At 45.5% G+C, this 16,458-nt stretch overlaps 1 protein-coding gene and 1 long non-coding RNA gene across 6 annotated transcripts in view; one reads left to right on the top strand and one right to left on the bottom strand.

Annotated features, from left to right (window-relative positions):
* Nucleotides 1–2,456: 2,456 nt before the first annotated feature.
* Nucleotides 2,457–16,458, top strand: part of LOC111264215 (uncharacterized) — a 48,647-nt gene continuing 34,645 nt past the window's right edge. For both annotated transcript variants that reach the window (XR_002682753.2, XM_022839906.2), the window contains exon 1: nt 2,457–4,423. Coding sequence is in view for 1 of the 2 variants with exons in the window: in XM_022839906.2 (XP_022695641.1) it covers nt 3,754–4,423 (670 nt within the window). In the remaining variant the exon portion in view is untranslated. The remainder of the gene's footprint in view (nt 4,424–16,458) is intronic.
* The window catches only part of LOC111264216 (uncharacterized), an 18,907-nt gene continuing 9,601 nt past the window's right edge, over nt 7,153–16,458 (bottom strand). For 3 of the 4 annotated variants that reach the window (XR_015312613.1, XR_015312614.1, XR_015312612.1), the window contains exons 3-4: nt 10,956–11,108; nt 7,153–9,591 (exon numbers count right to left, since the gene is read on the bottom strand). This is a non-coding gene — a long non-coding RNA (uncharacterized LOC111264216). Of the gene's footprint in view, nt 9,592–10,955; nt 11,109–15,341; nt 15,416–16,458 lie in introns of those variants that run through there. The other variant, XR_002682754.2, reaches the window with a different exon arrangement.

Genomic DNA, 16,458 nt, shown 5'->3' with positions numbered 1-16,458 from the left:
TCGTCCTGAAGAACTGTGCCAGTCTGTGTGAATACGTATTTACGCGTAATTTTTGTATTTCAACAATCGGGAGAGGTACTACACTTTGTGGTAGACATCCTAACGCGAACTAAGGAACACATCATCATATACTGACTAAATCTTCTCTGTGAGATTCGGCCGCTATCCGGGCGTATCTGCCGCACCCTGCTAAACTTCCTCGCTGAAATGAAGAGATGTGGCAATTACTCAGTAGCTATGTTTCAATACTTTCCCTTTTTATTTAATGATGTATAGATATAATGCACTCTTCTAATGTTTGCTTCTTGATTGCATGAGTCGCTCCCAGTGAAATAGCTTCTATTCGGCCAACGATTTTCCTTCACTCCGTTGAACGATGTCCCTTCTTATATCATCCCTGATCGCGCAGTTAGCGGCCATATCAGCACTAGCAGTAACAGCCGCGACAGCCAAGCCCAGCTGGGTTCTAACCTTACTAACCGCCGCATAACAATCTCTTTTTGCCCAGCGGCGGCGGCGGCGGCGGCGGCGGCGGCGGCGGCGGCGGCGGCGGTGGTGGCGGCGGCACCCTCTTTGTAACCGCCGAACAATACTGCTCCTGACGCTTCCCATGGTCCCACAGCGGCCTCGATGCGCCCACTGAGAGAACGCCTCGGTCCTTTGGTCACTCTCCCCTTCAGGCACTCTCCCAGTCAGCCTCTTAGCGGGCGGTGGCCGCCCCCTCCTCTTTCTCCGACAGTGTCCTACCTTCTCTCCCAACGTTGCTTGCGCGAGGTTTGCCGCTCGCCAGCTTCCTAGTTTCTGTCAATTATCACCCAATTACCATCTCTTTCCACCAACATTGACTCTCCAACTAGGAACCTCTTTCCCGCCTGTTCTCCGCCGTTGGTGCCGCGGCGAACGGTACTCGCTATTACGATCGTCCGTAAGACTCCCAACCGGCGGTCCCGCTAGAGCGGAGTGGAACCAAATAGCAGAGCGCGCACACTGCAGGACAGCAAAAAGGTTTCGGTCCTAAATGGTGTCTGTTACCACGTTTTAATAGAAGCTCTTCTGGACGGTCACGCGGTGGCTTCAGTGGTGCCGTCGTGAAGATCTAACAGTTGACAAATGATATTAGATTGCTTGTGAATTCTATGCTAATGTGGAATGTTTGTTTACATGGAAATGTGCAGATTGATTTAGACGTGCACTGGGACGGCAAAGTTTGCTAACAGTAACAACAACCTCGGTAATCCCGCATTCTGGGAAGCACTGGGTTTTACCAACCCAGGTTTAGTTTGTTTTGTAGTTAGTTCAGAAAAATCAGGCGCGTTTGTCGGGGACTGATCGACCTGCTAACTGTTGCGCCAAAAATCTACCTGCATCTAGCGGACACCAGCGTTCATGTCATTTATTGTATATAAATCATTTTTACGTAATATTCACTATTGCACGCATCAACGTAGATTTCCCTGAACTTCATTGTCTCATACCACAACGAGGTGCTTCATAATCCTAAGATAAGTGACATTCAGTCACGTCTGTCTTGATATACTGCCATAAATATGCAAGCGGGTTTGCTTTGCGTCACGCATACACAAAACAGACCGGACGGTGCAACTATTAAAAAATTATACTATATCTATTTACATAGTCAGCATTTGCGCGAACGCTACCCTCCCTACTCGCTCAGTGACAGCAATAGCATCTAGCGTGCCCGTACGTTAGTTAGTCAGTCACAACGCTGACGATTTTAGATTACCAGCGATTGTGTTTAGTTCGAGAAAACGATCAGACCAATTCGTCGCGCAAGCCCAATGATACAGCACGTTACGTTGAGCGTCGATTTCTCCTGCTTGTCTTCAGCTCTATAGGCCTATAGACGTTTCTCGTTACTACCGTTGCTAATTATAATACTACAACCTACTCCAGTGCGGTACACATAGAGCTCGTAGCCTCATTAGTCTGCGGCGGCCTGTCGCCGGCCGCGTACCGTACCGTAATATAACTGCTGCCATCCTATAGAGCTGCTCACGCGCTCTCACATAGATTCATATGATTGCGGAGCTCTTGCTGCCTACCGATGCGCCCCGTGCTTCTAGTAGCCTGCTAGCCGGTGCCCACTTGCCTTGATTGCTCCTTCTGACTCCACGCATCATCACGCACCGGCCGTGCTTCTGCTTCCGCCTGCAACTGCGCTGTAGCACGGCGGCTACGGCCACTCGTTTTTCGGTGGTGCTCGCTCCAAAGTGGCTAAACTCTGGGCGGAGCCTATAGGCGCCCGTTGTCATCCCAGCCGAGGCTGCGGCAGCAATCCGTGTCATCTCAACCGCCCCGGGACGGACCGATGCTCCGCCCTCTGCGCGCGAATCGGCGGCAGCGCCGCCGCTACCGCCACCGCCATCGTCAGCTAACCACTGCTGGGTTCCTGCGCCGAGCGCAGGCGAACCATCAGCGCGTTGCGATGATGGCGCGAAACGGCTGCCGTAAGAGCAGCAGTAGCCAGCGAGCTAAAGGCAGACAGACAGGCAGGGCGGTTAGTGAGCTGTGAGCACCACCAGCAGCGGCTATGATAACAGCGCTGAATGAGCGACAAACGGAGCACCGATGAAGACGTGCAGGGAGAACAGGCAGACTGCTGTGTAGCGAGTGGTGGAGCAACATCGCGCAACCAGTCGCGAGTAAGTAGCGGATGAGCGATCCACGATTCTGCTTACCCGGCTATTATCGACGACCAGCGACAGAGCGTCGGTAGAAGTACTGGACTAATAGATAGAGTGCGGAACAAACGTTGTGCGCTGGTGGCGGAGATTGGCGATATCTTTTGTGGCAACAAAACGCGCTGGTTCGACGCTGCGCCAGCAGAATCGCTGGTTTGTCCCTACTTGTTATTTTGGCGATAGTGCTGACAGAACCGGAGAGCTCCGCGATTGCTTCTGTTATTGGGCTGTTCGGCGTATTTGCTGATCTCGTCTGCTAACTGGGCGGCGAGAATCTTGGAAGAAGTACGCTGTTTACGAGTGCAACGAAGTTCAGGAGTGCAGTAAATCAGGGGGTGCAAGAAATCAGGAGTGCTGTGTATTCTATAATTGACGATAACAATAAGTTCAACGCAAGAAAGCCTCGTTGGTTCCTAACGCTGTCATAGCGTGTGCGTGTGTATGTGTATTTATCAGTATTCTAAAGTTCTGAAGAAGACTAGAATTTAGTCGGGGCAAGCGTGCTCAATTTAACAACGACACATGGTACGAAAACGGTTAAAAGTTAAAGCGAGTTTGGTGCAGCCTTTACGAATAGAAAAGCTAGAAGATTAATTCGAAGGCGAGTGCTTACAATTTCGAGTAGAAAGTGTAACCAGCCAATGAGGGCTGATGTCCTACTGTAGTTGTGAATCATAAAAGTTACTAGCTCAACATATATTCTTGTCATTTCTTTAATGAAGTGGTAACGGTTTTCGGCATCATTGTTGGCCTGTATACAGTGCTGCTGAAGGCTTAACAGCAACCGCCCTCATACCTCAACCGGTAGTTTAAGTAATTGAAAAAACACTCTGTTAAGAGACGGTAATCGGAGAAGCATTCACGCAACGTTTTCCACTATCAGCCATTTAATAGTACGCCCAAGCTGTTGGATTGAAGTGATTGAGAAGCCTGCTCCGGTGCGCAGATTCCCTTTCCTACGTCCGATCACCAAACCTCCAACAAAATTTTGACTAGACAAGTAGAGGGTGGGGCGTCAACAGCTGACGTTCTACGTCGGCTTCTGGATCTGATGGACTACCTAGCACCGCGGTCCATCATGATTCAGACGCAGTGCCTGCAGACGGCCACTAGCGGCACCAACAACAACAACAATAATAACAACAACCACACGTCGTCGAAATCATCGAAGATCTCATTTTCTGTGGCCTCGCTTTTGCGAGCATCGTCGCCCGCCGTCAAAGACGAACGTCCAGCATCGAGAGACTCCGCTGACCCCGATCATGATCACCTACCACCACGTCCTGATAGTCAAGAATACAAAGACTACAAGGAACGGGACACGAGCCAAGATGACGAGCCCGAACTTCACGTCGCCACTGACGACGACGAAGATCACGGCTCGCCGTCACCGTCACCCTGTGAGATGACCACCGACTCGAACGACCATGTTGATGACGCGCCGGCAACACCCATCAACCTCTCATCGAGTACCACGAACACAGTTACCCTGTTCGAAAACAGCCACGAGAGGCAAGCGGCATTCTCGGTCGATGGATTGCTGCGAGCACCTCACATTGGACAGATCGCGCAGCTTGATGCTGAGACCGCGGCAGCACTTCGTCTACCCGAGGGGTTTCCTGCAGCGATGCTGCCGCCACAACTAGCACCTTGGGCGGCACAGGCGGCCGCCCTCACCGCGGGCACGTTTCCTTGGCTACCACAGAGACCTTTCTCACCGAGTAAGTAATGCTTAAGACCTTATGTAAATGTAGGTAGCTTAAGTGTTAGGACACGTGATGGAGTAGTCTAGGTTCAAAACGGGCGTAAGCACACTTTCTTTCAGGAGGGGCCAGGAGGGGTGAGCGCCCCGAAAACTGTCAAGCATGTACGAAAAAGAAAGCAGCTTATTAAAACGAACGCATCTGTCGTGGATGCACCGATTTAGTAAACTACATTTGTAAGCTTGTGATACGAAGAAAAACTGTTAGAAATATATTTGTGACACCAACGCCTTACTCAATGAGGCCTACGATCTTAGAATGCAAAATCTTTGTGACTTGCAGTTGTAACTAGACAACACGATTTTCATTATTCTACACTGGTAGATTAATACAAAGAATTGATTAGGTCGTTCTATGAAATAGTTTTGTCGTCGCCACGCCATAAAAGAAAAGCACCTACTTAAAAAACACGCGGAACGTCCTGAAAGAGGTAGAACGACACATACAGATTTTTCTGCCGGTATAAACTCAAGTTTCTCCCGATGCACCAACAGCACTGCAGTGTCGCAGGCATAGGACGACTTCTAAGCGGGTTTGGATAAAGCCCACAAGTCTTAGCTTAGTGGGTAACGTATTTGACCGCTAATTTCAAGGGCACGTCGTTGCTGGAAGCCAGCCATCTGCTGGAATGCTCGGACGTAAAATCTTGAAACATAGAGGTTAGGTTAAGAATAACAGTGGTCTCCATACGGGTCTACCTAGGACGTATATGGCAGCTCGTTTTGATAACATCTGAACGTATTTCGTACGAGCATTTCGCCTTTCTGCCTCTGTGGATTTATGAAAAGTTTAGCCTACCGAACTATACTGATCAATTATAATTGAAATTCCGACCAAACTATACAATTTTATTAAAGGTGAACGTTAGTCTAAATTTAATTAGATTCAATTATCAGAACAAAAACTGGCCTAGGAAAACGTATCTGCCAAATGAATATGTCGTGCATTTATATCGTATAAATATATCATCTTTTCAACTTTTTAGTCAGTCGTAAACTTCCCAGAATCGTCACCAGGATTTGTGTCGTACCTCCTCTGCCCTTTTATACATCACAATTATCCACCGTAAATAGATTTGTTAATCTGCAAGAGTTTCCCCACGTTTACGAAATGTTTTTAGTAAGATAACCTTATAAATCTCTACGGATTGTCGTCTTCATCTCTACTTGTTAAATGCTTTATTGATTGGCGCCAGTACCATGGTGTACTCCACCATGCGACCTGCAAAACCCATAATGGGACCATAAGCTCGTTTAAGCAATTGGAATGCTGTATTACACAGCTGAATATGAATATCGTTAATTTTTGCCATCGAAAAAATAACCCTACAATCTTTTGCATAGAAACGCCATGGAGGTCAGCTCGGTATCCCATACTCTAGATACTTATGTCTGTTTCTGGATCAGCAATGTCTGCGCTGTATAACGCTATTCACCACCCGCGACGCCTACCGTTAATACCGTAAAAGATCTGCGAAACAATTTTTTCTATTTGTAACTGACCACATACAACATCTATGCCTAGAACAGAACGTCCATGGCAAATGTCCAAAGCCGTGTATCAACGAAGCTAACCGATTTAATGATTTACTGGTAAACATTTACGTTTTCGCGCACCCGCCGACTCGTAGTCACTCTTCCAATAGTCAACCTAAATGACTACGCAATACTTGTCAGTTCTGGTTCTTTTTCCCTTCATTTTCGGCCCATTAGAACCAACCTTGATAGCTATAGTAGGGAAGCCTCAACAACCTGCTAACACCCAACGAATCACGATGTAGTGGTCACCCAGATAGTTTCAGATGAAAGATTGCCGTTAAGAATGAAACGTATGCGATAATTGAGGGAGCGTTTCCGGTTGTTACTAGCTATCTCGAATGAGGGGGCATACTTTCTTATAACGTGATGCTAACAGCTGATCAGTACGTTACGTTGTGTGACATGATGACAGACCGACGTGTGCGGGCACTCTTATCGATTCGGTACTTTGCCAAAATTTCTTCATAAAATTGAAATAAGTATCTGCAATTTGATATACATGATATCTCAATCATCGGAACCATTGTTGAATGGAACGCCGATGTAAACACCTATTGTGCAGTGACAACAACGGCAACACGATGAAATTTACTAAGTCAGTTTATAATTCTTCCTCGTACTTACCAACCTTGTCGTTATGGAAAACACAGTATGGAATCGATTAGCCAATACCTACTGGATTCGACTGGAGTCCGACACAGCATCAAATAGCGATCTGCTAGTGGCGGAACGATCTTACTAGATATGAACGCGATGGGCACGAGGCTGCACGTTACATGCATACGACGGGCCGAAGACAATGATAGCTGCTTTCCCAATTGGGTGCACATGTTTAATTTCTGCTAAAGATACCATGTTGATTGATGAAAAATGTACTTCTACCACCTACCAAAAGCCAACTAACTTCGAAATATTTATTGTCTATCCGTAGATTTCTATATTTGGGTATTAATCATAAATGAAATACGCGCACAAAACTGTACCCGTACAATACGAGTCGGAGAACACACAAATTCTCCTAACATTTACCATCTATAAAGGGTTTCCGGTTTGAATTATCAAATGGGCACTTTTTCAATGTATTGTTTATTATGATTATTATTCCATGATTTCTTCTGCTGTTTCGGTTCTGACCGCTGTTAGCAACAAGAGTGAGCATGACCGGGGATTGGACTACCGCTGTGATTTAACGATGATGTCTTCTTAAACCTCTTCGCAACCGCCGCGAACAACGCAGAAAGATCGCCAGATGAAGAGATGATACTGAAGAAGGTGCCTGTGCGCGCCCAACAAAAGAAACATGATAAGAAGCCAACATGGATCAGCCATACTCGAGTGCCAAGAGGAGGTAAGAGTTAAATGAGCAGACAAATAGTGATTTGCATCGCGGCCAGCTGATTGTCGTTGACCAACTTTTGTCTTCTTTTGCTGCACAAACAAGTGGCACTCCTCGGTTCTCTGAGGCAGCGACCGCGGTGCGGGTAAGCGAGAAAAGCAGACAACTGGAGAGGATTTTTAGCCGCCAACGCGGCTGGCAGAACGCACGCGTATGCTCACGTCAGACGCGAGCACGCTCATCCGTGGAGAAGAGGCTTCTTTCTCGGTTTTAAAAAGAAGAGCAAGTGAGATTTCGGGGGAAGACTGTACAGCAAGCGACAGAATGCGAAACCAGGCGGAGGAAAACGAAGATGGAGAGAATTTGATATGTTTTTAAATGCTCATTTATCACCGTTCAAACGAGCTGCAAGCGTATGTACAGGTAGCACCGTCTGCACAGAAGGGAGATGGTACGAGAAAGTACCAACTTAAGCGCTACAGTCACCTACGCCACGCGACGTCGTCCAATGGCCGATACAGAAATAGCACCCGTAAAGTGCTCCCAGTAGGGAACGCCAGGCGCCCATGGACGAATTACGTTTAGACGTGCGCCGTAACCACAGTTGCTGGCGTTGAAGCTATCGTCCTGCCCGAAAACACCGAGCAATAGTAGGGAATAGAGGCTGCGCAGAATTAACGCGCCAACCTCCAACAATAATCGAGCGTTGGACCGATCATACTGTTACCTTACGGCGGAGCAATTTGTTAGTCCTTCTATATTATGTAGCTGTTATGAAGGGCACAATATGGCTAGGACTGGGGTCGGGAAAACTTTAACGAGGTTGTGTTGCACTTGGGTTCATCCGTGAGCCGGCGCAGCCATTGGCAATATTGAGTTGTTCCATAGAATGGTGTACCACACATATGATGTCGTGCATGTTTTTGTTTCGTCGACAATAACGTCAGTCTATAGCTTGACTCTCTTCGGCATTGTAGGATTGATTGTGGCGAGAAATGGGAGATGTAAAACGATCATTATGTAGATTTAAAAATCAAATAGGTACCGACTGGCGTCCTAACCGATGGCCAGTACATAAAGTTTAATAGACAGATTAATGACAAATTGGACAAGGAAATTATAAATAAACAATTATGTTGACGGATGCGACAGGATATTGAAATAGAAACGATTAAACGTAGGTAGGTTGACATAAATGTGGCAACAACAATTCAATCTTCCACCCAGCAGTTCACCGAACGGGAAAGGCCAATATTCGATTCATAAACAAGGATTAAAAAAAAAAACAGTCTATCGATTGGTGGCTGAAGACCAGATGTTAAATCTATCATACGTTGCTGCACCGACAGCGGAGTGGCTTCTTAATACGAGAAGATCATAGAAACAAAGTAGCATTATAGCATGCTTCGTTTCCAGAAAACAGCGCAAATCAAATTGGTTTAGTAAGAAAAACAACGGTATATGATATCCGTTAACAATCAAAGACTGGCGACATGTCTAAGAGTTTATGTTGCAACTTGAATGCATGGTAAACATAACTACCTTGGTACTACCGCAGTTGTAACTTGCCCCCAATTAGAAACACATGAAGCGTGTTGTTTATGTATTGAGCTCTGCGAGATTTTTACAAATTCAAAGTTGAAGTTAGTGTTCCCGAAGCTATAGGGATTATTACCGTGTTAAGTGGAACAGTCGTACGTACAACCTGCGACTTTATTTGCCTTATTTATTATTACTTTATTTGCTTAAATAACAAGAAAACAACGAGGCATAAGGTCAGTTCTAGGTTTCGTTGACGATTTCAGTGGTGACAAATTACTATATCTACGTGCAAAGAAGTTAGCTTTTTTTAACAATATGCAAAGAACAAAGCATTTATTAAATAGAAAAACATTAATAACTTTTTGTGTACTTTTTTTGTTTCTGCAAGTAGGTTAACTTATTCCTCTGAGAGAATACTGTACTTTTACAAACTAAAAAAACTCCTACGGAATACATTCAATCAAATTAGAAACTATTTTTGCTCGAGTTGTAACAAACTATTACGACTCGTCTGACACAGACCGCCGTTATATAATTTTGTTGTATCATATATTGTTCTGCACGCAGCGTTCATCTCGAAGATACGTACTGTTTAATCTTAAAACCTTATGTTTGCCTTCACAATCGGATCTACGATAGACGTCATCGTACGTCGATAAGGCTTGCTTTAGCGGCTTGCCCATGTTTCCTTTTAGTGCCTCCTGGAGTACCTGCAGATTACATAGACATCATCAGTGACTCCGGTGACAGGACATTATCATAACTTGCGACGCGGTCGAACAGACAGACCTGGTCGGTTTCCACGTCGTCGTGACAGCTTTTTTTCGCACCTGCCATTTAGCGTTTGTAGCTACCTAGTGTTACTGGTGCCGATCCTGCGTTTTTCCCTGCTTTGTATCTTTCGACGCTTTCTATTAATCATCCGACACAACCAAGCCCACTTCATTGTTTTCATTTATCTAACCCTCCCGTTTTCGCCCGCTCTACGCTAAGTAAGTTCCCGGTGACATCTGATCACTATACATGATCACTACGCCAATATATGAGAGTGTTTCAAAAGCCTCAAAAAAAATCTAAGATGATCTCTTGTTCGTCTTTCGTCTACGTGGTCATCCATTTAGGCTTGTCGCGACCTCTCGAATCTTTCGCGTCTTCAGGTCGAAATGATCCAAAACACCCCCCACTGATAACAGCTAATGATGATCAACGGAAAATTACGTGACTTCTTGGATAGAGGAAACACAAATTTATTTTACACTAGGGAAAGCTTTTATTGATGTGATCGTTAGTCTTTTCTTAGTAGTTCTTTGACGCGCCTTTCTATTGCTTAAGCCGAACCCATTAATTAGGAATATTCATAGTAGATGCGATATAAATAGGTCAAGACATTATTGCTGTTTTTGGCCACTGGAGATACCGTAGGGCGATGTCATGTCTTTAAACTGAACGGTCAGTAGTTGATGTCCAATCTGTTGTTGAGCATCGAATGGTACTGCTTACAGATGCCGCTCCGGTAAAACAAATTTTCCTTATCTTTCCCATCGGTTTTGTTCGATGACTATTTTTGCCAATATACTTTTTGTCTGAACTCATATGAGTTCTTTTCCTCATCGATAAGTACAGGATGAAAAGCACTAGCTTGAGAGCTACTATCGGAGTGAGACATGATAATCAACAGATCTTATGGATATCTCGTACGAACACAAACACTATAGAACATAAAGAGTCCAAAATTTCATAATTACTATTCAGTTACAATGAAAGATGTCAGTGGACACTTAGGGCATCCTATTCGTCGCACCGAGGAATACGCTATCTAGTTACTTACAATTGAACTTGAGTTTAAATGAACCCCGCTCACTTTTGCTTTCCCTAAGCTCTTCATTTTGCAATTTCGGATCGCCGGTCTCGGAGAGATCTCCCTTGTCCATCCACACCATACCCCAATCAACTGGGCTGTCGTAACTAGTAACGGCTAGCCGTAATCTATTAGCTAAGGCTTGTCTGGTACTCCCTTGCGTTTCGTGCTTTCTTTACTGTTATTTTTAGTTATTGTCTGTTGGGATGTCCCTACCTCTCTTCACGACGAGCTGCTAAAGGCGGCTCGAGTCCAATACACTCGTTTGTACCGGTCCAATCCGTCGAGCAGAGGCGGTATTAGCAATTCTCTCGCACGTCGAAATATGTGCCTCATACATCCACTCCTCCTTCTCAGTCCTGACTCCACCTAAACGAAGTGAATTAGACGCGCTTCATTAGCTTCGTGAAGTGGTGAATACCAAAGTGAGTGGACAGCAGAGCGAGAAAGAAAGCGAGCTGCTTGGCTGAGCCCCACTCGTAGCGGTAGTATAGCACATTTGCTAGTGATCTGTTGGCTAGACTGAACTTCAATAGGTTAGCTTCATTGTGGACTGATAGCTTCAGCTCGACTTCAAGCCGAGTAAAGTCGACAGATGCTACTGCTGAAGTCGTTTGCGACTACCGGAGAGTCCAGTCGACTCGTTAACGACTTCGACTGGGGTAGTCCGGACGTTTGGCTCTTACTCGTTAGATAGCGACCGTCTGCGATCCGGCAAGTCGTCGTGATTTCTCCTCATTCGGAAAAGATTGGGTGACATATTCGCAATTCAATTCCTACCACTCCTAAAGGGACCGCCCACCTTCCATCACACCATCATTATTATTGTTATTTTTACTGTTATTGTTGTTGTTGTTGTTGTTGTTGTTGTTGCCAGCAGTGTTGAACGGTCGCATAAACACTAACTATTATGTGGTGCAAGGATCAGCGGCGTTGTCTTGCTTGCAAGCATAAAAATCTTTTCTAAAGTCTCCAAAATTAAGCTAAATAGGAAGCTTCATAATGCGGCATATGGATAGATAATTCTACATAGGTGTGTCTATACAGTGACACAACGGGCCTAGAGAGAAACGCTTAATCTTCCTCTCGATTGCAAGCAACACATTTTTATGACATACTACAGGCCCGATCTTGTGGCCGCCGCTGTTCTAGGCTCTGTCATGACCCGAGCGATTATATCATATAAGCATGGAACACAATCGAGCCGCTTAATTAGATTGTTGCCTCCAGCCTCATTGATCGTCTGCTCATCGACCATGAGCGCTCCGCATACGGCGAGATGGCACCGCTATTACAGCCATAATATAATCGAAGGTCGAATGGTGACTTAAACATCGACCTATAGTGCACAGTCCGAAATAAAGCTCAACCTATGCCCGTCACTTAGAGTGCTCCTTGTAGATTACTCAGTGTTGTTCCACGGCGCCACTGCTGACGGGTACTTACATCAACAAGAGATGACGAGGCAGGAGTAGGAAGATAACGAGGCTCGATTGTTAGCGCGCACCCAAAAGTCCCTGCTGACCCCTCTTCCTTCCCAATAAATATCATCGGAGTAGCTCGCCACGGTCGATACAACCGAGCCACGAAACAGTACGCTGAAGTCGTACCATCGGCCAGCGAATAGGCGGACTAGATTGAGTAGACACGCATCATGTCTCACTGATGATGCCTATTCTATGTAGGCCCATCAGAAACTAATGTACGTGCTATTACTGCAAGCACTACAATTCACAACAGGCCAAGAGAGGCAGAAAAGCGAGGGAAAATTCACAGTGAACAGGGTTACTTGGTCACCATCTTGAATACTTCGATGTTCATCAACATCCTAATGAGGTGGGAGATCCATAGGTTTGTAGAGGAAGTGTGTAAGACAACACAGTGGTTGAGTGTTAAGCAATAGCAATACTGAACATTGTCATATCTGGCAATGTTGAGTACGACTTTTTTTTTGCTTCACTTTTACAATATACATGGGTAGGCTTCGTGGATGTAAGAATCAATCTGTCCGAGCTGTCTGTGGCTAGCAGTGAGCTAGTAGGCAAGTAAGGATACTGAGGCCTAGAAGCATTTTTGGAAAAATTGACGGTAAATTTCCAAAAAAACGATCCAAATGTTAGCCATGCCGCTTTCGCCGTCATTGTCAAGATCAGTGTATTTATGTTTCTTTTATCCATTATAAATCTGGAGGCTGTCGTGCGATTCGTCTTTGAACTAGAAATTTTGAAATTGACAAATTGCTGACTAAATTTTGATCAGGTTCAATTGGGCGTCATTCAAGGTACTAGCTAGGCTTTAGGCTAGCTAGTACTAGTAGGCAAATGTGTAACGGATATTGCAACATAACCTATAGCTAACGACCTGTTTCGAATCTGTTGATTGTAAGCTATAATGGCGGTCTCTTAGCAAAGCTCTAGCCATGATTTGCTCGAATCTGCAAGGATTCACGTTTTTCATAAGTCTCGTGACCTAATTTCAGCGTGGACAGACAATATGACAGGTTAATTTCTATTAGTTACGATGAGCTCATGCCAGATGTTGGTGCACATAAATGAGCTCTTGTCTCATCTTTCTGTCTTTTATAGACGATACACCTAGCACAATCTACCCAAAAATATCAACAAAGCGCATAGAATGATTGGCGTTGAGGCGCCAACTATGCATAGATCGCCAAAGTCCTTTTGTATCCAATGGTCGATTGTTTTAATGGTTTCCATATCTATAATACTATATAATGGACGACGGCGTTTTTTGTCTCACGCAACTTCTAATAGAGTTGGATGAATCATTTCTCTACTCCGGTAATCAGTATCACTTTTATCCTATTCAAACAATTTGCATCTTACAACAAATGCTTAATGGCAAAACCAGGTACTGTTCGTATGCCCTATCGCGATTACAGGTCACGACAGTCAACTGTCCTAGTTAGGTAGGCCAACGGGTTCGTATAAAATAGCATCAAATAGTAGTAGACGCGTTACCGGCGGATTTGGTTGGGCACGGTACGTCCAATCTCGTGCAAACACGAATGGAAGGCATCAGCAGTCCATAGTTGATAGTAGCTAGTGGATCGCAGAGATGTGGGGTAGCTTCTGTAAATCCTGAACAGGACAAATCTGAGCGTTCGACAGTCCGACTATTCAAAGCCGTGCAAGTGCAATGCAGCCCGAATACGTTATAGTGCCCCCGAATGCACCCGAAACTATTTTGCATTGTTATGATGAGTACGCCTATTGTGTTAAATGGTGAGGTGAACGATACGCTGACTGTCGCGGGACGGAGTCCACGCGGTTACCCTTGTCCTCGTCTCCAAAAAATCAAACCTTTCTTTTTTCTTCGTTGTTGACGTAGAGGGGCCTGAGACTGCAAGAAGAGATCCGGGATTAAATGAAGTTAATAATATATTACATGATACAATAGTACGGCCACCGTGGCTCGGTATAGTGGCGTAGCCGCACATTGGCGCATGGGAGTTATAACAAATAAGTTGAGGCGAGTGGTGATATCGGCTGGTTCAAAATGTACCTGGCAGATTGCTCTATTTATTGGATTGTAGTCCATGGCTTTCACACCGAGTCGACGGTTGCCGCCGAACGCAGGCGCTTCGTTACGATTGTTTCTGTTATTCAGTAGATAAATACAAATCATTTGATCTTATCTTGCGATTTATTGATGTTAATGATGACCATGAAAATGCTGATCCGCCGCTAGCGCCAGAACTGACATCAGTGTTGCCGGCTTTACAAAATAGTCGATACGGTAACAATCACGCAACGAGCCGAAACGACGTCAGTCGCAAACCGCCGACGGCGGAACCGGTCAGCTGTTAGAGCCGATATGATTCCTATGCAAATAAGTGTGTATACATATCGCCGTATGGACATTCGTCGTTTGTCAAAGCTGACTTCTCACGATTGAGCCGGATCTGCTTCTGAAGGCTGCTTGTCAGCTCCAGAGAAAACTTCGCTGGTTAAGAGTTCGGACTAAGGCAGACTAGATACGAAAAATGTACATTCAAATGACAGCTATCGACTAGCCTTGACTTTCGTAGGCCGTGGCCATCTGAGCGTTTAAGCAGTCCATAGTCCATTTCAGCACTGCCTTATAGAACTGTTTCTCTATGTGTTCATGATGAGTTCATCTCTGTAATCCGTGACTAAGCCTAAATAATACATAGCAAAGACACAATTTGCACGCTTCCCTGCAGTGGATTTTGCCTAGAGAGGAACTGCCTATAAATTAGTGCGTCAATACTCTTCTCTCAGTTAGAGGAGAACGTTTCCGAAGCAAAATTAGGACATTGTGCTTTTGAAGGGTTACGAAAGGGGGCGTCTATGATAACAGGCACCTGACAATTCACGGCTGGAATCTTCTGCGCACCTAACCAACAGCCAAGCCGCCTAGTATAAATAAAAGCCATTACAATGTTTCTTCCTTCCCTGTTTCACACCGCTTTCCATCTCTGTTCGATTTTCTCTGGCTACTTTGCTAACCATCTGTACCTTAACTATATGTCTATTAATAAACCATCATCGTTTCACAGTCGCCATATTTTTCTGTCTAGTCGTTCTTTTCTCCCATCGATTCTGTCGGATTCTATACCTTTTTTGTTGGTCGTTTTATCACTATCGACGCGCCTGCGTTACTAGTTGTCATGACTTGGTCGGATATTTGACTTCGTTCCTTTGAGCACTGCTGCCGCTGGTAAGGCCGGTGCGCGCCGGTCCCTCTCTTGCTGCTGCTGCCGCCACCGCCGGCACAGCCTTGGCAATATAATACCCCCATCGCACTAATCGGTCCTATTTCCATCAGCTGGTCGCATCGCTTCCCACAATTGATTAACTTCGTCAACAGCATTGGAAGTAATCGGACGACGATCGTGGAGATTCTCCTTGATTTCCTCACCGCGACGAGCGCCACAAGGCGGCTCACAGGCGCCAGCTGGCGGCCGCGTCATACACAAGCGCTAGCCGTCGTATATACATGCTCGAGTCTTCATCGAAGACGGCGTTACCGTTAAAGAGTCATTAGTCTCCCGAACTAGAATTGATTTCGGGCAGTGGGCGACAGGAAGGTACTTTACGTGAATTCTACGTGTTTGAAATCATCAGCAGCGACGACGAAGACGTCGCACGAACGGAGCCAAACGGCGAAGTGGACGAGCTGAAGCTGACTATCCGCTTACTACTAGTCGACGATTAGCGTGGACGACGATTCGTTAAGCAAGCGTTGCTTGATGTCGAGACGGTGAAGGGCGAAATTTTATGAGACGCTGATGTTTCCGCAGCATTACTGCCTGCTGTATAGACGTAATCGTGTCTGCCGCTGCTGCGTCAGCCGTTGCGTCGGTCGTTAACGTGAACATTCTTTGATTGCACGCGGAGCGATATTAGACACCAATCTGTTAGTAGTACGCATGACGGTGCCTCTTGGACTGTGTACCTGTGTCTACGTATGTTGTAGTCTATCGACGGATTTGCACGCCTTTTTTTTTCGTCCGTTAGCTAGATATTAACCATTGACTGCTGCCATGGTTGCTGTCGTCGTCACTGATAATGACTGGTTATTATGGATCAGTTGGACTGTGATTACGAAAATGACAAAGCCACTATCGAACGCAGGAACAGAAGTTCGCATACACAGCGCCACTATTGTGTATCATACCAACGTGCGTCGTCGATCAACGTTAGCTAGCTAGCTAGCTAGCTAGCTAGCTAGC

Source organism: Varroa jacobsoni, unplaced genomic scaffold (assembly GCF_002532875.2).
Source record: "Varroa jacobsoni isolate VJ856 unplaced genomic scaffold, vjacob_1.0 scaffold_833, whole genome shotgun sequence".
Lineage (NCBI taxonomy): Eukaryota > Metazoa > Arthropoda > Arachnida > Mesostigmata > Varroidae > Varroa > Varroa jacobsoni.
This window is presented reverse-complemented; position numbering and strand designations above follow the sequence as displayed.